The sequence below is a fragment of the Coturnix japonica genome, unplaced genomic scaffold (genome assembly GCF_054131305.1).
Source record: "Coturnix japonica strain WE unplaced genomic scaffold, WE-NBRP24 Scf045, whole genome shotgun sequence".
Classification (NCBI taxonomy): Eukaryota; Metazoa; Chordata; class Aves; order Galliformes; family Phasianidae; genus Coturnix; species Coturnix japonica.
Window position 1 is genome coordinate 522,432 of NW_028188948.1, and position 26,373 is coordinate 548,804.

General features: G+C 40.1%; 1 protein-coding gene across 2 annotated transcripts in view; it reads left to right on the forward strand.

The window, feature by feature from the left end:
- Positions 1-26,373, forward strand: part of LOC146752416 (cytosolic carboxypeptidase 4-like) — a 356,854-nt gene that overhangs the window by 144,977 nt on the left and 185,504 nt on the right. For both annotated transcript variants that reach the window (XM_085531855.1, XM_085531853.1), the window contains exon 2: positions 24,564-24,744. In XM_085531855.1, coding sequence (XP_085387981.1) covers positions 24,587-24,744 — 158 coding nt within the window. In that variant the 5' untranslated portion in view covers positions 24,564-24,586. The remainder of the gene's footprint in view (positions 1-24,563; positions 24,745-26,373) is intronic.

Genomic DNA, 26,373 nt, shown 5'->3' on the forward strand with positions numbered 1-26,373 from the left:
GCCTTGAGGATTCTAAGCATTGAGGATTCTAAGCATTGAGGATTCTAAGCATTGAGGATGCTAAGCATTGAGGATGCTAAGCAATGAGGATGCTAAGCATTGAGGATGCTAAGCATTGAGGATTCTAAGCATTGAGGTTTCTAAGCTAAGCATTGAGGATGCGAGGCATTGAGGATTCTAACTATTGAGGATTCTAAGCAATGCATGGAGGATGCTAAGCATTGAGGATTCTAAGCATTGAGGATTCTAAGCTATGCATGGAAGATTCTAAGCATAGAGGATTCTAAGCCAAGCATTGAGTTTTCTAATCTTTGAGGTTTCTAAGCATTAAGGCCTCTATGTATTGAGGTTTGTAAGCATTTGGGATGCTAAGCAATGACGTTTCAAACAATAAAATTTCTCAGCATTGAGGTTTGTAAGCATTGAGGATTCTAAGCATTGAGGATTCTAAGCTAAGCATAGAGCATACTAAGGATTGAGGATGCTAAGCATTGAGGATTCTAAGCATTGAGGATTCTAAGCTATGCATTGAGGATTCTAAACATTGAGGATGTTAAGCATTGAGGATTCTAAGCATTGAGTTTTCTAAGCTAAGCATTGAGGATGCTAAGCATTGAGGATTCTAAGCATTGAAGATTCTAAGCATTGAGGATTCTAAGCACTGAGGATTCTAAGCATTGAGGATTCTAATCTAGGCATTGAGGATTCTAAGCATTGAGGATTCTAAGCTAACCATAGAGCAGACTAAATATTGAGGATGCTAAGCATTGAGGTTTCTAAGCATTGGGGATTCTACGCGTTGAGGATGCTATGCACTGAGGATTCTAAGCACTGAGGTTTCTAAGCAGTGAGGATTCTAAGCTAAGCACTGAGGATGCTAAGTATTGAGGTTTCTAAGCATTAAGGACTCTGTGCATTGAGGTTTCTAAGCATTGAGGATCCTGAGCTTTGAGGATTCTAAGCTAAGCATTGAGGATGCTAAGCATTGAGGATTCTAAGCATTGAGGATTCTAAGCACTGAGGATTCTAAGCATTGAGGATTCTAAGCATCGAGGATTCTAAGCATTGTGGATTCTAAGCTATGTAATGAGGATGCTAAGCATTGAGGATTCTAAGTATTGAGGTTTCTATGCTAAGCATAGAGGATGCGAAGCATTGAGGATTCTAACTATTGAGGATTCTAAGCAATGCATGGAGGATTCTAAGCATTGAGGATTCTAAGCATTGAGGATTCTAAGCATTGAGGATGCTAAGCATTGAGGATGCTAAGCATTGAGGATGGTAAGCATTGAGGATGGTAAGCATTGAGGATTCTAAGCATTGAGGATTCTAAGCATTGAGGTTGCTAAGCAAAGCATTGAGGATGCTAAGCAATGAGGATGCTAAGCATTGAGGATTCTAAGCATTGAGGATTCTAAGCTAAGCATAGAGCATACTAAGGATTTAGGATGCTAAGCATTGAGGTTTCGAAGCATTGGGGATTCTACGCGTTGAGGATGCTAAGCACTGAGGATTCTAAGCATTGAGGTTTCTAAGCAGTGAGGATTCTAAGATAAGCACTGAGGATGCTAAGTATTGAGGTTTCTAAGCATTAAGGACTCTGTGCATTGAGGTTTCTAAGCAATGAGGATGCTAAGCATTGAGGATGCTAAGCATTGAGGATGCTAAGCATTGAGGCTGTTAAGCATTGAGGATGCTAAGCATTGAGTTTTCTAAGCTAAGCATTGAGGATGCTAAGCATTGAGGATTCTAAGCATTGAGGATTCTAAGCATTGAGGATTCTAAGCATTGAGGTTTCTAAGCTAAGCATTGAGGATTCTAAGCATTGAGGATTCTAAGCTATGCATTGAGGATTCTAAACATTGAGGATGTTAAGCATTGAGAATTCTAAGCATTGAGGTTTCTAAGCTAAGCATTGAGGATGCTAAGTATTGAGGTTTCTAAGCATTAAGGACCCTGTGTATTGAGATTTCTAAGCATTGAGGATTCTAAGCATTGAGTTTTCTAAGCTAAGCATTGAGGATGCTAAGCATTGAGGATTCTAAGCATTGAGGATTCTAAGCATTGAGGTTTCTAAGCATTGAGGATGCTAAGCATTGAGGTTTCTATGCACCGAGGATTCTGAGCTTTGAGGATTCTAAGCTAAGCAATGAGGATGCTATGCAATGAGGATGCTAAGCATTGAGGATGCTAATCATTGAGGATGCTAAGCATTGAGGATTCTAAGCATTGAGGATTCTAAGCTATGTAATGAGGATGCTAACCATTGAGGATTCTAAGTATTGAGGTTTCTAAGCTAAGCATTGAGGATGCGAAGCATTGAGGATTCTAAGCATTGAGGATTCTAAGCCAAGCAATCAGTTTTCTAATCTTTGAGGTTTCTAAGCATTAAGGCCTCTATGCATTGAGGTTTGTAAGCATTGAGGATCCTGAGCTTTGAGGATTCTAAGCTAAGCATTGAGGATTCTAAGCATTGAGGATGCTAAGCATTGAGGATTCTAAGCATTGAGGATTCTAAGCTATGCATTGAGGATTCTAAACATTGAGGATGTTAAGCATTGAGAATTCAAAGCATTGAGGTTTCTAAGCTAAGCATTGAGGATTATAAGCATTGAGGATTCTAAGCATTCAGGTTTCTAAGCAGTGAGGATTCTAATCTAAGCACTGAAGATGCTAAGTATTGAGGTTTCTAAGCATCAAGGACTCTGTGCTTTGAGGTTTCTAAGCATTGAGGATTCTAAGCATTGAGGATTCTTAGCTAGGCATTGAGGATTCTAAGCATTGAGGATTCTAAGCCGAGCATTGAGTTTTCTAATATTTGAGGTTTCTAAACATTAAGGCCTCTATGCATTGAGGTTTGTAAGCATTAGGGATGCTAAGCATTGAGGTTTCAGAGCAATAAAATTTCTAAGCAATGGGGATTCTACGCATTGAGGTTCCTAAGCAATGCATGGAGGATGCTAAGCATTGAGGTTCCTAAGCAGTGAGGATTCTGAGCTTTGAGGATTCTAAGCTAAGCAATGAGGATGCTAAGCATTGAGGATGCTAAGCAATGAGGATGCTAAGCATTGAGGATGCTAAGCATTGAGGATGCTAAGCATTGAGGTTTCTAAGCACCGAGGATTCTAAGCTAAGCAATGAGGATGCTAAGCATTGAGGATGCTAAGCATTGAGGATTCTAAGCATTGAGGATTCTAAGCTATGTAATGAGGATGCTAAGCATTGAGGATTCTAAGTATTGAGGTTTCTAAGCTAAGCACTGAGGATGCGAAGCATTGAGGATTCTAACTATTGAGGATTCTAAGCAATGCATGGAGGATTCTAAGCATTGAGGATACTAAGCATTGAGGATGCTAAGCGTTGAGGATGCTAAGCATTGAGGATGCTAAGCATTGAGGATTCTAAGCATTGAGGAATCTAAGCTATGTAATGAGGATGCTAAGCATTGAGGATTCTAAGTATTGAGGTTTCTAAGCTAAGCACTGAGGATGCGAAGCATTGAGGATTCTAACTATTGAGGATTCTAAGCAATGCATGGAAGATTCTAAGCATTGAGGATTCTAAGCATTGAGGATTCTAAGCCAAGCATTGAATTTTCTAATCTTTGAGTTTTCTAAGCATTAAGGCCTCTATGCATTGAGGTTTGTAAGCATTGAGGATTCTAAGCAATGAGGTTTCAAACAATAAAATTTCTAAGCAATGGGGATTCTACGCGTTGAGGATGCTAAGCATTGAGGATTCTAAGCATTGAGGTTTCTAAGCAGTGAGGATTCTAAGCTAAGCACTGAGGATGCTAAGTATTGAGGTTTCTAAGCATTAAGGACTCTGTGCATTGAGGTTTCTAAGCATTGAGGATCCTGAGCTTTGAGGATTCTAAGCGAAGCATTGAGGATGCTAAGCATTGAGGATTCTAAGCATTGAGGATGCTAAGCATTGAGGATTCAAAGCATTGAGGATTCTAAGCATTGAGGATTCTAATCTAGGCATTGAGGATTCTAAGCATTGAGGATTCTAAGCATTGAGGATTCTAAGCATTGAGGTTTCTAAGCTAAGCATTGAGGATGCTAAGCATTGAGGATGCTAAGTATTGAGGATGCTAAGCATTGAGGATGCTAAGCATTGAGGATTCTAAGCATTGAGGATTCTAAGCATTGAGGATTCTAAGCATTGAGGATTCTAAGCATTGAGGATTCTAAGCTAGGCATTGAGGATTCTAAGCATTGAGGATTCTAAGCATTGAGGTTTCTAAGCAAAACATTGAGGATGCTAAGCATTGAGGATGCTAAGCATTGAGGATGCAAAGCATTGAGGATGCTAAGCATTGAGGATTCTAAGCATTGAGGATTCTAAGCATTGAGGATGCTAAGCATTGAGGATGCTAAGCATTGAGGATTCTAAGCATTGAGGATTCTAAGCTAAGCATTGAGGATGCGAAGCATTGAGGATTCTAACTATTGATGATTCTAAGCAATGCATGGAGGATTCTAAGCATTGAGGATACTAAGCATTGAGGATTCTAAGCATTGAGGATTCTAAGCATTGAGGTTTCTAAGCAAAGCATTGAGGATTCTATCATTGAGGATGCTAAGCATTGAGGATGCTAAGCATTGAGGATGCTAAGCATTGAGGATTCTAAGCATTGAGGATTCTAAGCTATGTAATGAGGATGCTAAACATTGAGGATTCTAAGTATTGAGGTTTCTAAGGTAAGCATTGAGGTTGCGAAGCATTGAGGATTCTAAGCATTGAGGATTCTAAGCCAAGCATTCAATTTTCTAATCTTTGAGGTTTCTAAGCATTAAGGCCTCTATGCATTGAGGTTTGTAAGCATTGAGGATCCTGAGCTTTGAGGATTCAAAGCTAAGCATTGAGGATGCTAAGCATTGAGGATGCTAAGCATTGAGGATTCTAAGCATTGAGGATTCTAAGCTATGTAATGAGGATGCTAAGCATTGAGGATTCTAAGTATTGAGGTTTCTATGCTAAGCATTGAGGATGGTAAGCATTGAGGATTCTAACTATTGAGGATTCTAAGGAATGCATGGAGGATTCTAAGCCTTGAGGATTCTAAGCATTGAGGATTCTAAGCATTGAGGATTCTAAGCATTGAGGATGCTAAGCATTGAGGATGCTAAGCAATGAGGATGCTAAGCATTGAGGATGCTAAGCATTGAGGATTCTAAGCATTGAGGTTTCTAAGCTAAGCATTGAGGATGCGAGGCATTGAGGATTCTAACTATTGAGGATTCTAAGCAATGCATGGAGGATGCTAAGCATTGAGGATTCTAAGCATTGAGGATTCTAAGCTATGCATGGAAGATTCTAAGCATAGAGGATTCTAAGCCAAGCATTGAGTTTTCTAATCTTTGAGGTTTCTAAGCATTAAGGCCTCTATGTATTGAGGTTTGTAAGCATTTGGGATGCTAAGCAATGACGTTTCAAACAATAAAATTTCTCAGCATTGAGGTTTGTAAGCATTGAGGATTCTAAGCATTGAGGATTCTAAGCTAAGCATAGAGCATACTAAGGATTGAGGATGCTAAGCATTGAGGATTCTAAGCATTGAGGATTCTAAGCTATGCATTGAGGATTCTAAACATTGAGGATGTTAAGCATTGAGGATTCTAAGCATTGAGTTTTCTAAGCTAAGCATTGAGGATGCTAAGCATTGAGGATTCTAAGCATTGAAGATTCTAAGCATTGAGGATTCTAAGCACTGAGGATTCTAAGCATTGAGGATTCTAATCTAGGCATTGAGGATTCTAAGCATTGAGGATTCTAAGCTAACCATAGAGCAGACTAAATATTGAGGATGCTAAGCATTGAGGTTTCTAAGCATTGGGGATTCTACGCGTTGAGGATGCTATGCACTGAGGATTCTAAGCACTGAGGTTTCTAAGCAGTGAGGATTCTAAGCTAAGCACTGAGGATGCTAAGTATTGAGGTTTCTAAGCATTAAGGACTCTGTGCATTGAGGTTTCTAAGCATTGAGGATCCTGAGCTTTGAGGATTCTAAGCTAAGCATTGAGGATGCTAAGCATTGAGGATTCTAAGCATTGAGGATTCTAAGCACTGAGGATTCTAAGCATTGAGGATTCTAAGCATCGAGGATTCTAAGCATTGTGGATTCTAAGCTATGTAATGAGGATGCTAAGCATTGAGGATTCTAAGTATTGAGGTTTCTATGCTAAGCATAGAGGATGCGAAGCATTGAGGATTCTAACTATTGAGGATTCTAAGCAATGCATGGAGGATTCTAATCATTGAGGATTCTAAGCATTGAGGATTCTAAGCATTGAGGATGCTAAGCATTGAGGATGCTAAGCATTGAGGATGGTAAGCATTGAGGATGGTAAGCATTGAGGATTCTAAGCATTGAGGATTCTAAGCATTGAGGTTGCTAAGCAAAGCATTGAGGATGCTAAGCAATGAGGATGCTAAGCATTGAGGATTCTAAGCATTGAGGATTCTAAGCTAAGCATAGAGCATACTAAGGATTTAGGATGCTAAGCATTGAGGTTTCGAAGCATTGGGGATTCTACGCGTTGAGGATGCTAAGCACTGAGGATTCTAAGCATTGAGGTTTCTAAGCAGTGAGGATTCTAAGATAAGCACTGAGGATGCTAAGTATTGAGGTTTCTAAGCATTAAGGACTCTGTGCATTGAGGTTTCTAAGCAATGAGGATGCTAAGCATTGAGGATGCTAAGCATTGAGGATGCTAAGCATTGAGGCTGTTAAGCATTGAGGATGCTAAGCATTGAGTTTTCTAAGCTAAGCATTGAGGATGCTAAGCATTGAGGATTCTAAGCATTGAGGATTCTAAGCATTGAGGATTCTAAGCATTGAGGTTTCTAAGCTAAGCATTGAGGATTCTAAGCATTGAGGATTCTAAGCTATGCATTGAGGATTCTAAACATTGAGGATGTTAAGCATTGAGAATTCTAAGCATTGAGGTTTCTAAGCTAAGCATTGAGGATGCTAAGTATTGAGGTTTCTAAGCATTAAGGACCCTGTGTATTGAGATTTCTAAGCATTGAGGATTCTAAGCATTGAGTTTTCTAAGCTAAGCATTGAGGATGCTAAGCATTGAGGATTCTAAGCATTGAGGATTCTAAGCATTGAGGTTTCTAAGCATTGAGGATGCTAAGCATTGAGGTTTCTATGCACCGAGGATTCTGAGCTTTGAGGATTCTAAGCTAAGCAATGAGGATGCTATGCAATGAGGATGCTAAGCATTGAGGATGCTAATCATTGAGGATGCTAAGCATTGAGGATTCTAAGCATTGAGGATTCTAAGCTATGTAATGAGGATGCTAACCATTGAGGATTCTAAGTATTGAGGTTTCTAAGCTAAGCATTGAGGATGCGAAGCATTGAGGATTCTAAGCATTGAGGATTCTAAGCCAAGCAATCAGTTTTCTAATCTTTGAGGTTTCTAAGCATTAAGGCCTCTATGCATTGAGGTTTGTAAGCATTGAGGATCCTGAGCTTTGAGGATTCTAAGCTAAGCATTGAGGATTCTAAGCATTGAGGATGCTAAGCATTGAGGATTCTAAGCATTGAGGATTCTAAGCTATGCATTGAGGATTCTAAACATTGAGGATGTTAAGCATTGAGAATTCAAAGCATTGAGGTTTCTAAGCTAAGCATTGAGGATTATAAGCATTGAGGATTCTAAGCATTCAGGTTTCTAAGCAGTGAGGATTCTAATCTAAGCACTGAAGATGCTAAGTATTGAGGTTTCTAAGCATCAAGGACTCTGTGCTTTGAGGTTTCTAAGCATTGAGGATTCTAAGCATTGAGGATTCTTAGCTAGGCATTGAGGATTCTAAGCATTGAGGATTCTAAGCCGAGCATTGAGTTTTCTAATATTTGAGGTTTCTAAACATTAAGGCCTCTATGCATTGAGGTTTGTAAGCATTAGGGATGCTAAGCATTGAGGTTTCAGAGCAATAAAATTTCTAAGCAATGGGGATTCTACGCATTGAGGTTCCTAAGCAATGCATGGAGGATGCTAAGCATTGAGGTTCCTAAGCAGTGAGGATTCTGAGCTTTGAGGATTCTAAGCTAAGCAATGAGGATGCTAAGCATTGAGGATGCTAAGCAATGAGGATGCTAAGCATTGAGGATGCTAAGCATTGAGGATGCTAAGCATTGAGGTTTCTAAGCACCGAGGATTCTAAGCTAAGCAATGAGGATGCTAAGCATTGAGGATGCTAAGCATTGAGGATTCTAAGCATTGAGGATTCTAAGCTATGTAATGAGGATGCTAAGCATTGAGGATTCTAAGTATTGAGGTTTCTAAGCTAAGCACTGAGGATGCGAAGCATTGAGGATTCTAACTATTGAGGATTCTAAGCAATGCATGGAGGATTCTAAGCATTGAGGATACTAAGCATTGAGGATGCTAAGCGTTGAGGATGCTAAGCATTGAGGATGCTAAGCATTGAGGATTCTAAGCATTGAGGAATCTAAGCTATGTAATGAGGATGCTAAGCATTGAGGATTCTAAGTATTGAGGTTTCTAAGCTAAGCACTGAGGATGCGAAGCATTGAGGATTCTAACTATTGAGGATTCTAAGCAATGCATGGAAGATTCTAAGCATTGAGGATTCTAAGCATTGAGGATTCTAAGCCAAGCATTGAATTTTCTAATCTTTGAGTTTTCTAAGCATTAAGGCCTCTATGCATTGAGGTTTGTAAGCATTGAGGATTCTAAGCAATGAGGTTTCAAACAATAAAATTTCTAAGCAATGGGGATTCTACGCGTTGAGGATGCTAAGCATTGAGGATTCTAAGCATTGAGGTTTCTAAGCAGTGAGGATTCTAAGCTAAGCACTGAGGATGCTAAGTATTGAGGTTTCTAAGCATTAAGGACTCTGTGCATTGAGGTTTCTAAGCATTGAGGATCCTGAGCTTTGAGGATTCTAAGCGAAGCATTGAGGATGCTAAGCATTGAGGATTCTAAGCATTGAGGATGCTAAGCATTGAGGATTCAAAGCATTGAGGATTCTAAGCATTGAGGATTCTAATCTAGGCATTGAGGATTCTAAGCATTGAGGATTCTAAGCATTGAGGATTCTAAGCATTGAGGTTTCTAAGCTAAGCATTGAGGATGCTAAGCATTGAGGATGCTAAGTATTGAGGATGCTAAGCATTGAGGATGCTAAGCATTGAGGATTCTAAGCATTGAGGATTCTAAGCATTGAGGATTCTAAGCATTGAGGATTCTAAGCATTGAGGATTCTAAGCTAGGCATTGAGGATTCTAAGCATTGAGGATTCTAAGCATTGAGGTTTCTAAGCAAAACATTGAGGATGCTAAGCATTGAGGATGCTAAGCATTGAGGATGCAAAGCATTGAGGATGCTAAGCATTGAGGATTCTAAGCATTGAGGATTCTAAGCATTGAGGATGCTAAGCATTGAGGATGCTAAGCATTGAGGATTCTAAGCATTGAGGATTCTAAGCTAAGCATTGAGGATGCGAAGCATTGAGGATTCTAACTATTGATGATTCTAAGCAATGCATGGAGGATTCTAAGCATTGAGGATACTAAGCATTGAGGATTCTAAGCATTGAGGATTCTAAGCATTGAGGTTTCTAAGCAAAGCATTGAGGATTCTATCATTGAGGATGCTAAGCATTGAGGATGCTAAGCATTGAGGATGCTAAGCATTGAGGATTCTAAGCATTGAGGATTCTAAGCTATGTAATGAGGATGCTAAACATTGAGGATTCTAAGTATTGAGGTTTCTAAGGTAAGCATTGAGGTTGCGAAGCATTGAGGATTCTAAGCATTGAGGATTCTAAGCCAAGCATTCAATTTTCTAATCTTTGAGGTTTCTAAGCATTAAGGCCTCTATGCATTGAGGTTTGTAAGCATTGAGGATCCTGAGCTTTGAGGATTCAAAGCTAAGCATTGAGGATGTTAAGCATTGAGGATTCTAAGCATTGAGGATTCTAAGCATTGAGGATTCTAAGCTATGCATTGAGGATTCTAATCATTGAGGATGTTAAGCATTGAGGATTCTAAGCATTGAGGTTTCTAAGCTAAGCATTGATGATTCTAAGCATTGAGGATTCTAAGCATTCAGGTTTCTATGCAATGAGGATTCTAAGCTAAGCACTGAGGATGCTAAGTATTGAGGTTTCTAAGCATTAAGGACTCTGTGCATTGAGGATTCTAAGCATTGAGGATTCTAAGCATTGAGGATTCCAAGCATTGAGAATTCTTAGCTAGGCATTGAGGATTCTAAGCATTGAGGATTCTAAGCCAAGCATTGACTTTTCTAATCTTTGAGGTTTCTAAACATTAAGGCCTCTATGCACTGAGGTTTGAAAGCATTAGGGATGCTAAGAATTGAGGTTTCAGAGCAATAAAATTTCTAAGCAATGGGGATTCTACTCATTGAGGTTTCTAAGCAATGCATGGAGGATGCTAAGCAATGAGGATGCTAAGCAATGAGGATGCTAAGCATTGAGGATTCTAAGAGAGGCATGGAGGATGCTAAGCATTGAGGATTCTAAGCATTGAGGATTCTAAGCAAAGCATTCAGGATGCTAATCATTGAGGATGCTAAGCATTGAGGATGCTAACCATTAAGGATTCTAAGCATTGAGGATGCTAAGCATTGAGGATTCTAAGCATTGAGGATGCTAAGCATTGAGGATGCTAGGCATTGAGGATGCTAAGCATTGAGGATGCTAAGCATTGAGGATTATAAGCATTGAGGATTATAGGCTTTGAGGATGCTAAGCACTGAGGATTGTAAGCATTGAGGATGCTAAGCATTGAGGATGCTAAGCATTGAGGATTCTAAGCATTGAGGATGCTAAGCATTGAGGATGCTAAGCATTGAGGTTTCTAAGCACCGAGGATTCTAAGCTAAGCAATGAGGATGCTAAGCATTGAGGATGCTAAGCATTGAGGATGCTAAGCAGTCAGGATTCTAAGCATTGAGGATTCTAAGCTATGTAATGAGGATGCTAAGCATTGAGGATTCTAACTATTGAGGATTCTAAGCAATGCATGGAGGATTCTCAGCATTGAGGATTCTCAGCATTGAGGATTCTAAGCATTGAGGATGCTAAGCATTGATGATGCTAAGCATTGAGGATTCTAAGCATTGAGGATACTAAGCATTGAGGATGCTAAGCATTGAGGTTTCTAAGCACCGAGGATTCTAAGCTAAGTATTGAGGATGCTAAGCATTGAGGATGCTAAGCATTGAGGATTCTAAGCTATGTAATGAGGATGCTAAGCATTGAGGATTCTAAGTATTGAGGTTTCTAAGCTAAGCATTGAGGATGCGAAGCATTGAGGATTCTAACTATTGAGGATTCTAAGCAATGCATGGAGGATTCTAAGCATTGAGGATTCTAAGCTATGAGGATTCTAAGCCAAGCATTGAATTTTCTAATCTTTGAGGTTTCTAAGCATTCAGGCCTCTATGCATTGAGGTTTGTAAGCATTGAGGATTCTAAGCAATGAGGTTTCAAACAATAAAATTTCTCAGCATTGAGGTTTGTAAGCATTGAGGATTCTAATCATTGAGGATTCTAAGCTAAGCATAGAGCATACTAAGGATTGAGGATGCTAAGCATTGAGGTTTCTAAGCACTGAGGATTCTAAGCATTGAGGTTTCTAAGCAGTGAGGATTCTAAGATAAGCACTGAGGATGCTAAGTATTGAGGTTTCTAAGCATTAAGGACTCTGTGCATTGAGGTTCCTAAGCATTGAGGATCCTGAGCTTTGAGGATTCTAAGCATTGAGGATGCTAAGCATTGAGGATTCTAAGCATTGAGGATGCTAAGCATTGAGGATTCTAAGCATTGAGGATTCTAGGCATTGAGGATTCTAAGCATTGAGGATTCTAAGCTAAGCATTGAGGATTCTAAGCATTGAGGATTGTTAGCATTGAGGATTCTAAGAATTGAGGATTCTAAGCATTGAGGATGCTAAGCATTGAGGATTCTAAGCATTGAGGATTCTAAGATAAGCACTGAGGATGCTAAGTATTGAGGTTTCTAAGCATTAAGGACTCTGTGCATTGAGGTTCCTAAGCATTGAGGATCCTGAGCTTTGAGGATTCTAAGCATTGAGGATGCTAAGCATTGAGGATTCTAAGCATTGAGGATGCTAAGCATTGAGGATTCTAAGCATTGAGGATTCTAGGCATTGAGGATTCTAAGCATTGAGGATTCTAAGCTAAGCATTGAGGATTCTAAGCATTGAGGATTGTTAGCATTGAGGATTCTAAGAATTGAGGATTCTAAGCATTGAGGATGCTAAGCATTGAGGATTCTAAGCATTGAGGATTCTAAGCAATGAGGATTCTAAGCATTGAGGTTTCTAAGCTAAGCTTTGAGGATTCTAAGCATTGAGGATGCTAAGCATTGAGGTTTCTAAGCATTGAGGATTCTAAGCATTGAGGATTCTAAGCATTGAGGATTCTAAGCATTGAGGATTCTAAGCTAAGCATTGAGGATTCTAAGCATTGAGGATTCTAAGCATTGAGGATTCTAAGCTAGGCATTGAGGATTCTAAGCATTGAGGATTCTAAGCATTGAGAATTCTAAGCATTGAGGATTCTAGGCATTGAGGATTCTAAGCATTGAGGATTCTAAGCTAAGCATTGAGGATTCTAAGCATTGAGGATTGTTAGCATTGGGGATTCTAAGAATTGAGGATTCTAAGCATTGAGGATTCTAAGCATTGAGGATTCTAAGCATTGAGGATTCTAAGCTAGGCATTGAGGATTCTAAGCATTGAGGATGCTAAGCATTGAGGATTCTAAGCATTGAGGATTCTAAGCATTGAGGTTTCTAAGCTAAGCATTGAGGATGCTAAGCATTGAGGATGCTAAGCATTGACGATTCTAAGCATTGAGGATGCTAAGCATTGAGGATTCTAAGCATTTAGGATTCTAAGCAATGAGGATTCTAAGCATTGAGGTTTCTAAGCTAAGCTTTGAGGATGCTAAGCATTGAGGATACTAAGCATTGAGGATTCTAAGCATTGCGCATTCTAAGCATTGAGGATTCTAAGCATTGAGGATTCTAAGCATTTAGGATGCTAAGCATTGAGGATGCTAAGCACTGAGGATTCTAAGCATTGCGGATTCTAAGCATTGCGGATTCTAAGCATTGAGGATTCTAAGCATTGAGGATGCTAAGTATTGAGGATGCTAAGCATTCAGGATTCTAAGCATTGCGGATTCTAAGCATTGAGGATTCTAAGCATTGAGGATGCTAAGCATTGAGGATACTAAACATTGAGGATGCTAAGCATTGAGGATTCTAAGCTATGTAATGAGGATGATAAGCATTGAGGATGCTAAGCGTTGAGGATTCTATGCATTGAGGATTCTAAGCATTGATGATTCTAAGCATTGAGGTTTCTAAGCATTGAGGATTCTAAGCAATAAGGTTTCTCAGCATTGAGGATTCTAAGAAATGAGCATTCTACACATTGAAGATTTTACGCGTTTAGGTTTCTAAGCATTGAGGATTCTAAGGTATGCATTGAGGATGCTAAGCAATGAGGATGCTAAGCATTGTGGATTCTATGCATTAAGGACTCTAAGCATTGAGGTTTCTAAGCTTTAAGGTCTCTATGCATTGAGGTTTCTAAGCATTGAGGATTCTAAGCCAAGCATTGAGTTTTCTAATCTTTGACGTTTCTAAGCATTAAGGCCTCTATGCATTGAGGTTTCTAAGCATTAGGGATGCTAAGTATTGAGGTTTCCAAGCAATAAAATTTCTCAGCGTTGAGGATTCTAAGCTATGAGGATTCTAGGCATTGAGGTTTCTAAGCAGCGCATGGAGGATGCTAAGCATTGAGGATTCTAAGCATTGAGGATTCTAAGCTAAGCATAGAGCATACTAAGGATTGAGGATGCTAAGCATTGAGGTTTCTAAGCATTGGGGATTCTACGCATTGAGGATGCTAAGCACTGAGGATTATAAGCGTTAAGGTTTCTAAGCAGTGAGGATTCTAAGCTAAGCTCTGAGGATGCTTAGTATTGAGGTTTCTAAGCATTAAGGACTCTGTGCATTGAGGTTTTTAAGCATTGAGGATCCTGAGCTTTGAGGATTCTAAGCTAAGCATTGAGGATGCTAAGCGTTGAGGATGCTAAGCATTCAGGATTCTAAGCTATGCATTGAGGATTCTAAGCAATGAGGATTCTAAGTATTGACGATTCTAAGCTCTGATGTGAGGATGCAACACGTTGAGGTTTCTAAGCATTTAGGGCTCTTATCATTGAGGATTCTAAGCATTGAAGATTCTACGTTGAGCATTTAGGTTTCTAAGCAATGAGGTTTCTAAGCATCGAGGATTCCAAGCATTGAGGTTTCTAAGCTTGGCATTGAGTATTCTAAGTATTGAGGTTTCTCAGTGTTGAGGATTCTAAGCAATGAGGATTGTATGCATTGAGGATTTTATGCATTTAGGGTTCTAAACTAAGCACTGAGGATTCTGAGCATTGAGGGTGCAAAGCGTTGAAGTTTCTAAGCATTGAGGTTACTAAAAATTAAGGTCTCTAAGCTATAAAGTTTCTAATCATTGAGGATACTAAGCATTGAGGTTACTAAAAATTAAGGACTCTATGCATTGAGTTTTTTATGCATTGTGGATGCTAAGCATTGAGGATTCTAAGCTTTGAGTATTATAAGCATTGTGGATTCTAAGCATCGAGGAATCTAAGCTAAGCATTGAGGATGCTAAGGATTGAGGTTTCTAAGCATTGAGTGTTCTAAGGTTTGAGGATTTCAAGCTAAGCATTGCGGTAGGTAAGCATTGAATTTTCTAGGCATTGAGGATTCTTAGCATTGAGGATGCTAAGCATTGAGGATTCTAAGCATTGAGGATTCTAAGCATTGAGGATGCTAATCATTGAGGATTCCCAGCATTGAGGATTCTAAGCTAAGCATGTAGGATTCTAAGTATTGAGGTTTCTCAGTGTTGAGGATTCTAAGCAATGAGGATTCTATGCATTGAGGATTTTATGCATTGAGGGTTCTAAACTAAGCACTGAGGATGCTGAGCATTGAGAGTGCAAAGCATTGAGGATTCTAAGCATTGAGGATGCTAAGCATTGAGGATGCTAAGCATTGAGGTTTCTAAGCACCGAGGATTCTAAGCTAAGCAATGAGGATGCTAAGCATTGAGGATGCTAAGCATTGAGGATGCTAAGCAGTGAGGATTCTAAGCATTGAGGATTCTAAGCTATGTAATGAGGATGCTAAGCATTGAGGATTCTAACTATTGAGGATTCTAAGCAATGCATGGAGGATTCTCAGCATTGAGGATTCTCAGCATTGAGGATTCTAAGCATTGAGGATGCTAAGCATTGATGATGCTAAGCTTTGAGGATTCTAAGCATTGAGGATGCTAAGCATTGAGGATGCTAAGCATTGAGGTTTCTAAGCACCGAGGATTCTAAGCTAAGTATTGAGGATGCTAAGCATTGAGGATGCTAAGCATTGAGGATTCTAAGCTATGTAATGAGGATGCTAAGCATTGAGGATTCTAAGTATTGAGGTTTCTAAGCTAAGCATTGAGGATGCGAAGCATTGAGGATTCTAACTATTGAGGATTCTAAGCAATGCATGGAGGATTCTAAGCATTGAGGATTCTAAGCTATGAGGATTCTAAGCCAAGCATTGAATTTTCTAATCTTTGAGGTTTCTAAGCATTCAGGCCTCTATGCATTGAGGTTTGTAAGCATTGAGGATTCTAAGCAATGAGGTTTCAAACAATAAAATTTCTCAGCATTGAGGTTTGTAAGCATTGAGGATTCTAAGCATTGAGGATTCTAAGCTAAGCATAGAGCATACTAAGGATTGAGGATGCTAAGCATTGAGGTTTCTAAGCACTGAGGATTCTAAGCATTGAGGTTTCTAAGCAGTGAGGATTCTAAGATAAGCACTGAGGATGCTAAGTATTGAGGTTTCTAAGCATTAAGGACTCTGTGCATTGAGGTTCCTAAGCATTGAGGATCCTGAGCTTTGAGGATTCTAAGCATTGAGGATGCTAAGCATTGAGGATTCTAAGCATTGAGGATGCTAAGCATTGAGGATTCTAAGCATTGAGGATTCTAGGCATTGAGGATTCTAAGCATTGAGGATTCTAAGCTAAGCATTGAGGATTCTAAGCATTGAGGATTGTTAGCATTGAGGATTCTAAGAATTGAGGATTCTAAGCATTGAGGATGCTAAGCATTGAGGATTCTAAGCATTGAGGATTCTAAGCAATGAGGATTCTAAGCATTGAGGTTTCTAAGCTAAGCTTTGAGGATTCTAAGCATTGAGGATGCTAAGCATTGAGGTTTCTAAGCATTGAGGATTCTAAGCATTGAGGATTCTAAGCATTGAGGATTCTAAGCATTGAGGATTCTAAGCTAAGCATTGAGGATTCTAAGCATTGAGGATTCTAAGCATTGAGGATTCTAAGCTAGGCATTGAGGATTCTAAGCATTGAGGATTCTAAGCATTGAGAATTCTAAGCATTGAGGATTCTAGGCATTGAGGATTCTAAGCATTGAGGATTCTAAGCTAAGCATTGAGGATTCTAAGCATTGAGGATTGTTAGCATTGGGGATTCTAAGAATTGAGGATTCTAAGCATTGAGGATTCTAAGCATTGAGGATTCTAAGCATTGAGGATTCTAAGCTAGGCATTGAGGATTCTAAGCATTGAGGATGCTAAGCATTGAGGATTCTAAGCATTGAGGATTCTAAGCATTGAGGTTTCTAAGCTAAGCATTGAGGATGCTAAGCATTGAGGATGCTAAGCATTGACGATTCTAAGCATTGAGGATGCTAAGCATTGAGGATTCTAAGCATTTAGGATTCTAAGCAATGAGGATTCTAAGCATTGAGGTTTCTAAGCTAAGCTTTGAGGATGCTAAGCATTGAGGATACTAAGCATTGAGGATTCTAAGCATTGCGCATTCTAAGCATTGAGGATTCTAAGCATTGAGGATTCTAAGCATTTAGGATGCTAAGCATTGAGGATGCTAAGCACTGAGGATTCTAAGCATTGCGGATTCTAAGCATTGCGGATTCTAAGCATTGAGGATTCTAAGCATTGAGGATGCTAAGTATTGAGGATGCTAAGCATTCAGGATTCTAAGCATTGCGGATTCTAAGCATTGCGGATTCTAAGCATTGAGGATTCTAAGCATTGAGGATTCTAAGCATTGAGGATGCTAAGCATTGAGGATGCTAAACATTGAGGATGCTAAGCATTGAGGATTCTAAGCTATGTAATGAGGATGATAAGCATTGAGGATGCTAAGCGTTGAGGATTCTATGCATTGAGGATTCTAAGCATTGATGATTCTAAGCATTGAGGTTTCTAAGCATTGAGGATTCTAAGCAATAAGGTTTCTCAGCATTGAGGATTCTAAGAAATGAGCATTCTACACATTGAAGATTTTACGCGTTTAGGTTTCTAAGCATTGAGGATTCTAAGGTATGCATTGAGGATGCTAAGCAATGAGGATGCTAAGCATTGTGGATTCTATGCATTAAGGACTCTAAGCATTGAGGTTTCTAAGCTTTAAGGTCTCTATGCATTGAGGTTTCTAAGCATTGAGGATTCTAAGCCAAGCATTGAGTTTTCTAATCTTTGACGTTTCTAAGCATTAAGGCCTCTATGCATTGAGGTTTCTAAGCATTAGGGATGCTAAGTATTGAGGTTTCCAAGCAATAAAATTTCTCAGCGTTGAGGATTCTAAGCTATGAGGATTCTAGGCATTGAGGTTTCTAAGCAGCGCATGGAGGATGCTAAGCATTGAGGATTCTAAGCATTGAGGATTCTAAGCTAAGCATAGAGCATACTAAGGATTGAGGATGCTAAGCATTGAGGTTTCTAAGCATTGGGGATTCTACGCATTGAGGATGCTAAGCACTGAGGATTATAAGCGTTAAGGTTTCTAAGCAGTGAGGATTCTAAGCTAAGCTCTGAGGATGCTTAGTATTGAGGTTTCTAAGCATTAAGGACTCTGTGCATTGAGGTTTTTAAGCATTGAGGATCCTGAGCTTTGAGGATTCTAAGCTAAGCATTGAGGATGCTAAGCGTTGAGGATGCTAAGCATTCAGGATTCTAAGCTATGCATTGAGGATTCTAAGCAATGAGGATTCTAAGTATTGACGATTCTAAGCTCTGATGTGAGGATGCAACACGTTGAGGTTTCTAAGCATTTAGGGCTCTTATCATTGAGGATTCTAAGCATTGAAGATTCTACGTTGAGCATTTAGGTTTCTAAGCAATGAGGTTTCTAAGCATCGAGGATTCCAAGCATTGAGGTTTCTAAGCTTGGCATTGAGTATTCTAAGTATTGAGGTTTCTCAGTGTTGAGGATTCTAAGCAATGAGGATTGTATGCATTGAGGATTTTATGCATTTAGGGTTCTAAACTAAGCACTGAGGATTCTGAGCATTGAGGGTGCAAAGCGTTGAAGTTTCTAAGCATTGAGGTTACTAAAAATTAAGGTCTCTAAGCTATAAAGTTTCTAATCATTGAGGATACTAAGCATTGAGGTTACTAAAAATTAAGGACTCTATGCATTGAGTTTTTTATGCATTGTGGATGCTAAGCATTGAGGATTCTAAGCTTTGAGTATTATAAGCATTGTGGATTCTAAGCATCGAGGAATCTAAGCTAAGCATTGAGGATGCTAAGGATTGAGGTTTCTAAGCATTGAGTGTTCTAAGGTTTGAGGATTTCAAGCTAAGCATTGCGGTAGGTAAGCATTGAATTTTCTAGGCATTGAGGATTCTTAGCATTGAGGATGCTAAGCATTGAGGATTCTAAGCATTGAGGATTCTAAGCATTGAGGATGCTAATCATTGAGGATTCCCAGCATTGAGGATTCTAAGCTAAGCATGTAGGATTCTAAGTATTGAGGTTTCTCAGTGTTGAGGATTCTAAGCAATGAGGATTCTATGCATTGAGGATTTTATGCATTGAGGGTTCTAAACTAAGCACTGAGGATGCTGAGCATTGAGAGTGCAAAGCACTGAGGTTTCTAAGCATTTAGGTTACTAAAAATTAAGGTCTCTATGCTATGAGGTTTCTAATCATTGAGGATACTAAGCATTGAGGTTTCTACGCATTAAGGACTCCATGCATTGAGTATTTTATGCATTGAGGATGCTAAGGATTGAGGTTTCTAAGCATTGAGTGTTCTAAGCTTTGAGGACTTTAAGCTAAGCATTGCGGTTGGTAAGCATTGAGGTTTCTAGGCATTGAGGATTCTATGCTTTGAGGATTCTTAGCATTGAGGATGCTATGCATTGAGGTTTCTGAGTATTTCAGATTCTGAGCATTGAGGATTCTAAGCTAAGCATTGAGGGTGCTAAGCAATGAGGATTCTCAGCATTGAGGATGCTAAGCACTGAGGATTCTCATCATTGAGGATTCTCAGCATTGAGGTTTCTAAGCATTAAGAACTTTAAGCATTGAGGATTCTAAGCATTGATCATTCTAAGCATTAAGGACTCTATGCATTGAGGTTTCTAAGCTTTAAGGGTGCTAAGCATTGAGGTTTGAAAGCAATAAGGTTTCTCAGCATTGAGGATTCTAAGCAATGAGGATTCTAAGCATTGAGGATTCTGCGCATTGAGGTTTCTAAGCTAAACATTGAGGATGCTGAGCATTGAGGATGCAAAGCATTGAGGATTCTAAGCATTGAAGTTTCTAAGCACTGAGGACTCTATGCTTTGAGGTTTCTAAGCATCGAGGTTTCTAAGCATTGAGGATTCTAAGCATTAAGGACTCTATGCATTGAGGTTTCTAAGCACTAAGGACTCTATGCTTTGAGGTTTCTAAGCATTTAGGTTTCTAAGCATTGAGGATTCTAATCATTGAGGATGCTAAGCTAAGCATTGAGGATGCTAAGCATTGAGGATTCTAGGCACTGAGGATTCTAAGCATTGGGGATACGAAGCTACGCAGTGAGGGTGATAAGCATTGAGGTTTCTAAGCATTAAGGACTCTATGCATTGAGATTTTTAAGCATTGATGATGCTAAGCATTGAGGATTTTATGCTTTGAGAATGCAAAGCAATGAGCTCTCTAAGCATTGAGGATTCTAAGCATTGACGATTCTAAGCACTGAGGATTCTAAGCATTGAAGATTCTAAACTAAGCATTGAGGTTTCTAAGCAATGAGAATTCTAAGCAATGAGAATTCTAAGCTAAGCATTGAGGTTGCTTAACATTGAGTAAGCTAAGCATTGGGGTGTCTAAGCATTAAGGACTCTATGCATAGAGTTTTCTAAGCATTGAGGATTCTAAGCTGTGCATTGAGGATGCTAAGCATTGATGTTTCTAAGCATTCAGGTTTCTAAGCATTGAGGTTTCTAAGCATTGAGGATTCTCTGTTAAGCATTGGAATTCTAAGCATTGAGGATTCTATGCATTGATTGTTCTAAGCCATTGAGGGATCTAAACATTGAGTGTTCTAAGCATTGAGGATTCTAAGTAAAGCATTGAGGCTTCTCATCATTGAGGATTCTTTGCAGACTTGTTTCCCTATCCTTCGCTATAGGTATGCTTTTGTTTCATCAGGTATTAGTTCACTTGGTTGTTTTTTAGTTGCATCATATGGAATATTAGTCAAATGTGTGTAGAATTTCCATCTGCCTTCAGAATTTGGGATTTTGGGATCTGCCCCAAAATGATTTATAGAACCTGACATTCTAATTTCTTGGAGTTAAGGGGCTGGGGGAATAACCCAGAAAAAGAATAACGAGAATATCCATCTTTAGTAGGATGTTAAACTGTACTATGTCTGGATGCTTTGTACATGTATTGGTCTCTGCAGTCATTTCTAATCATTCTGATTCATTGGTGAGTGAATTCATAAAACTCATCCACTAAGGGATGTTTCCAAGCAACTTGGAGCCTGGAATACCTTCACCCAGCTTTGATGGTAGAAAGCAGTTAACCAAGGTGATTTGTAACATTCACTTCTTTGCCATGAGGACCATTGATAACGCATATCGTGTAAGTGTATTTAAGGGAGGGTTATCTCTCTGATAATTCTGGAAAACAGCAGTGGGCCCTGTCAGACTAGGTAAGCTGCCTCTGCATTAAGATGTGTCTCTTTGAGTAGGATTTTGCCAAATGCAGGGTCAGGAAATAAGGAGGAGGTGGGGTAAATGGAGGAGCATAGTATTACATCGTGGAGTAACTGAAAATGTGACAACTTGGGGAAAGATTTTGGGTGGGGAGCGGAGGAAAGTGACCAACACAGGTTCTGCCTCAGAGCAGTCTCAAGTTTTCTGTGATCTCAGTATTTGAAGTTGTTTTTTTTTTTCCTTCTCCTTGAATATATTTGATGTACATCACACCATATCCTGTCTTTGTCAGACTTTGTTTAACTAGGCAGCCTTGGGCAGTTCAGATGTATCCAAGGCAGGATGCAGCCGTGATACACGCAGCAGAACTGCGTTTGATGCTCTTTTTTACACATCATTTGACTCTCAGAATATGCTGTAGAGGTCACACATAATGAAGTTGGGTGGGAATGTTGGCTTTCTTTGTTTATCTCTTATGTCCAGGGGGTAAACTTGAACCTTTGATCTGTGCAGCTCTCATGATAAAGTCATGTTGTATTTAGGAATAAGGGGGAGTGGAGGGAAGGCCTATGTTTTGTGGGCTCTGGCTTGGGGCTGATAGGATGAGAGGTATGCAGAGGCACAGCCAGAATCATTCCAGTCAAGACCTGGATCTAGGTTGAATTTGTCACACGCTCTTTATGATTCCCTTTGACTCCTAATGAAATCCCAGTCTTGTGTCATTTCAAAACCTTGTTCCCTTTCAAACGCTGTGGCCCAAATAGCAGCTTGACAATGCATAGAATTTTAACCCATGTCAGGGCATCTGGAAGTGCACTTCATTTCCCTTCTGTGCCTCTTTTTATGAGGCGAGACATTGATTTGTTAACGGGGTTTCATTCTTTTATTTCAGATTGATCTTTCCCCAACTGATGTCATGATTTCTAACTTCCAAATCAGATAAAATCAAGAGGAAGATCCCTGCAATAGGCAGGAGATTAAGCAACAAGTTAGCAGTACTGTAGGAACAAAGCTCTTATTTTCATGCATATATCCACAGTTAAAATGAATAAAGAGAAGGGAAGGTGGGAGGTGGTTGATACGTTAGATTTATTACTCAAAGGGTTTTTGCTCCATGTTTTGCAAGAGGCATCAGTGCCTTTCATCTCTCATCTCTGGTTTTGTTAGTGGCACGTTATATCCTGGCCATGTCAGAATGTAGCACAGAGTAATGAGACAAGATCTGTTGGATGGGGCTTTATGTAGCACGAAAAGGTTCCTCTGCTCACTCTTTTTATTATTTACATTCCCAGTGAAGGTTACGTGTCATGTGGGCTTTGCAGAGATAAATGGGTAACCTGAGCTTTCTGGCAGCTTCCCCAGGACTTGGGGAGGATTCAGTGTAAGGACTGACTTGGGGATTTTGAAGCATCAAACTCAGTTCTGGGCCCTGAAGGAAACATAGAAGAACATGTGTCTCGGTGTCCTGAGGAGGTGCAGTGTAGCACAAGGTGGTATCAAGGGGCTCTGGACCAAAATTACACTTCAGAACAGTAGGTGTGTCCCAGAGCAGATCAGCAGCACTGGGGTGGCTTCATCAGCACTGCTGTTATGGGGCATAGTGAATCAAGAATGAAGTGTAGCAGCTCAGCTAAGTGCAGAAATCTTGACTATTGCCGGCCAGTTGGTGCCCGGAGATGTGATTTTGGCATTGCAAATATACCTGTCAGGAGGGGAGTGAAGCTTAGAAAGGGAGTTTTAAGTGGAATAGAGATGTTTCCCCACCTGGATCCTATGGATCCACTATTTCCTGGGGTTTAAAATCAGGACTCTCTAGAAGCTTTTGTCACGTTGAATGTTAGACAGAGGTTTATCAGTCTTGAGGAGAGCAGAATTCACATCTCTGCCAGTCTCACAGTATCCTCAATTAGCTGAATTGTGGCAAACCTTCCATTTCTGAGATGTGAAGACCCTTTCTTGTGGTTTCGTTTTCTCATAGAGTAACTGAAGAAAGAATCGCTCAATTAACATGCTGCATGCTTTCCCAATGTATAGAAGAGACAGGAGTTAAAGCCGTTTTCATCAGTTGCAAGGGAGCATGTTTTATTTTGCTTTGTGCTATTTACAGCTGTTGTCCATTAGGAGTCCTCAAGAGCCTCATTCTCAACTACAACAACACAGTCCCATAAGTTTAGCTCAGCAATGAGCCTGCAAAACAGCACTAAATCATGATGATGGGAGAAAGAAGAAAATGTTTGGAAATAGCAAAATGCAACTGATGCCTTTGTGAAAAGTAGTTTTTGCTTGTTGCTGTTTTAAAGCATTACTAAGGTAGACTGTAATGCACAGCATCTAGCTGGAGCTGAATAGAGGTTGTTTTCTAATATATATATGTTTTTGTAATAAAAAGTAAGCAGAACTCCTAGTATGTCTCTATTGGCTGAAGGGATCTTTTACAGTCCATTAGCGCCTTGGGCACTAATGTATACACAGCAGTGAAAATATACTAATCTCAGGGTAAGGTGCAAGAATGATAAAGGAAAAATAAAGATTAGTACACGGCTATTGAATAGCAGAGTTCTGGTTGCTTTACTGGACCACAGTATGATTGCTCTGTATGAATTCGAGTGGAGACTCTGGTCATGCCCATCAAATGCCTATGAATGGGAAGGGGTGAATGTGGGATTGTTTCCAGACCTGTCTACATCCTTGCAGAGGAGTTGGACCAAGTGACCTTTAAGGATCCTTTCCAACTCAAAAGGTTCTGTGATTCCACCTCTGTGTTTCACATTAATTGAGTAATGATTTGTAAAGCTGTTAGAAAACTGAAGGACTTTAGTACAGCTTTGGGAGCTGAGGACATAGAAGCATAACTTGCTAAATCAGCGTTTGCTTACAAGGATGCTCAGATGATACCTTTGATTGTTTTCTGTCCCTTTACTAGAGAGCCTGTGCTCTGACAGAGCTGCAAAAAACATCATGGCATCGTTGTGATTCCCTGTCAGATAGTGGCTTCCACTAAAGCAAATGTGTCAGGTTGATTTGTGACAGCAGCCTGAGATTGTGAACATTCACAGAAGGATAATTTTAAGACACATCATTGCTTTGTCCTTTTCTTTTATTCTCTATGCTTGGCAGGTGTCTACCTCTGTCTTCTTCCCTTGGCCCATCTGTGGATTTTGCTCAACACAGATGGGATTTTCAAACAATCTGCTGTCAAATTTGGTCTCTTCTGAGCATGTGTATACAGAGAGCTTTTGGAGACGTGTAACTAGGCCAAATGAGGGTGCTTTTTCATGGGAATGGCAAATAACGTATCTGATAGCAAGACAATTTTCTCTGCCAAATTGCTAGTCTGCTTTGCAACAGGGGTTCATTAGGCTCTGTCCATGAACTGTTTAGTAAGATTCTCTCTTAAAAAAAAAAGTTGGCATCGTATCTCTGCAGCTTCTGTGCATAACATCTCCATGCCTTTGCTTTGTTTTACAGACAGTCGTCCTTATGTCTTTCTGATGGCCCGTGTTCATCCTGGTGAAGGCAACGCCAGCTGGGTGATGAAGGGGACCCTGGAGTTCCTTGTGAGCAGTGATCCCATTGCTGATCTCCTGAGGAAATGTTTCATTTTCAAGATTGTCCCCATGCTCAACCCTGATGGAGTCATCAATGGCAAGTGCGTTGTAGTAACATACTTATTGTGAATTTTCACTGGGTTTACCTGCAGGCTTTACTGCTGTATACTTAGCAGGCCTAGTCTTCAGTGTTTTGGGCCAGAATTACTGTTGCCTTTTGCCTTGTGTTTTATTCATCCTGTGATCAGTCCTGTAAGGAGAATGTAAGTCCTGGATACAGCCCAGTGTGCTGTCTCGTGTGCATCAGATATTCATGGTTCTGTACTGTGTGGGGCCGTAAGGTGTCCCAACTGACTGGGTGAAGTATTAGCGATAGCAGACAAACTGAATCTTACTTGCTGAATGGAAAGTTATCTATTCTGCCAAATCAGCAGGGCAAACTTTATCTGCAAGCTGATATATCTGGGAATAACTGGCTTTAATTAATGCTTTATATAACCTGAATGGGGGAAAGATGTAAGGATCTATTAAATGCTCGTATCTTTATGGAAATGTTTCCGTATAATGAAACTCCCTCCTTCTCCTATCTCCTTTACTCTGTTTCCTCCCACATGCTTCTGAAGAGATTCCAAGTCTTTCTGAGCTTATGAATATACCAGTTTCTTTTTGCATTCTTCAGAGCTGCCTTTACATTGCTCCTACCCACATCATCACTACAACCATTCATCTGGTTTCAGGTCAGGTTGTGCTGATCCGGTGCTGAAGAAACAGGGTAAAGACCTTAAGCAAATCTTGAGCTTATTTGGTCCTAATCTAATTCCTTTCTGTTGTGGTCTGGGCTTCAGCAGAGGGCAGCTTGGAGTGTTCTTAGCCTCTGGTCTGCGACTATGAGCATAGTTTTTTGTGTTCCTGTTCTCCCCAGGACATGAGTGTGTTGTAGTTTAGGCTGTTCAGGGGAGCTGGATGCTGCCCCCGAGTATTGGAAGCTTCTGCTGGCACCAAATGTTTCCTTGATTCTTCCAGACAGCAGAAGCAAAAATGAAAGATTGTGGCTTTCTGTTTTTCCTTTCACTCTGCTTAATTAAAGTTTCCAGCAGATGGAGGGCTGGAGGGAATGTCTGACCTTTTTTCTCCAGCTGTCAGGAGTGAGCATAGCAGAGGAAGGGTCCTCAGGAGGGACAGTGTGGCTTTTGGTGACACCTGGAATGAAGGGTACTGTCTGAGCTCATATCACACAGGAACGTGTGGAGCTTCCACTGTAGTTCAACCTGGTGATGAGTAGGAAAGTTTGGTGTGGGATAGGAGCAGAGGTCCAAGGACTTGGCTATGGCTCTGTAGCTAAGCATGAAGCCTGGGGAAGGGAGAGAACCATTCCATCATGCTCCAATTTAAATGCTGTGCTGTGGGGCCTCCCATGGCTCTGTTGCTCTTGCTTCTTCCCATGTGCTTTTTCAGTGGACTGAGGTGTTCCTGCACAGAAAGAAAAGCTTCTTTTCTTGGCCTAGAGTTTATTGGCAGCTTTTTGGAGATGACTTTTAGTCCCTTGCTGCATGTGGAAGCACATGCAGGTTTCTTTGTCCATTAATGTTCTACTTCATCTAGGTTTAAGTGCTGTATTAAACTCTGTTGTCATTCAAATCACTGCCACAAAGGGAAGCTCTTTTTCCAGGAAAAGGGTCTGTAGGCCATTATTGACTGAGTAGCTGTAAACAGGTCCATACTACTTACTT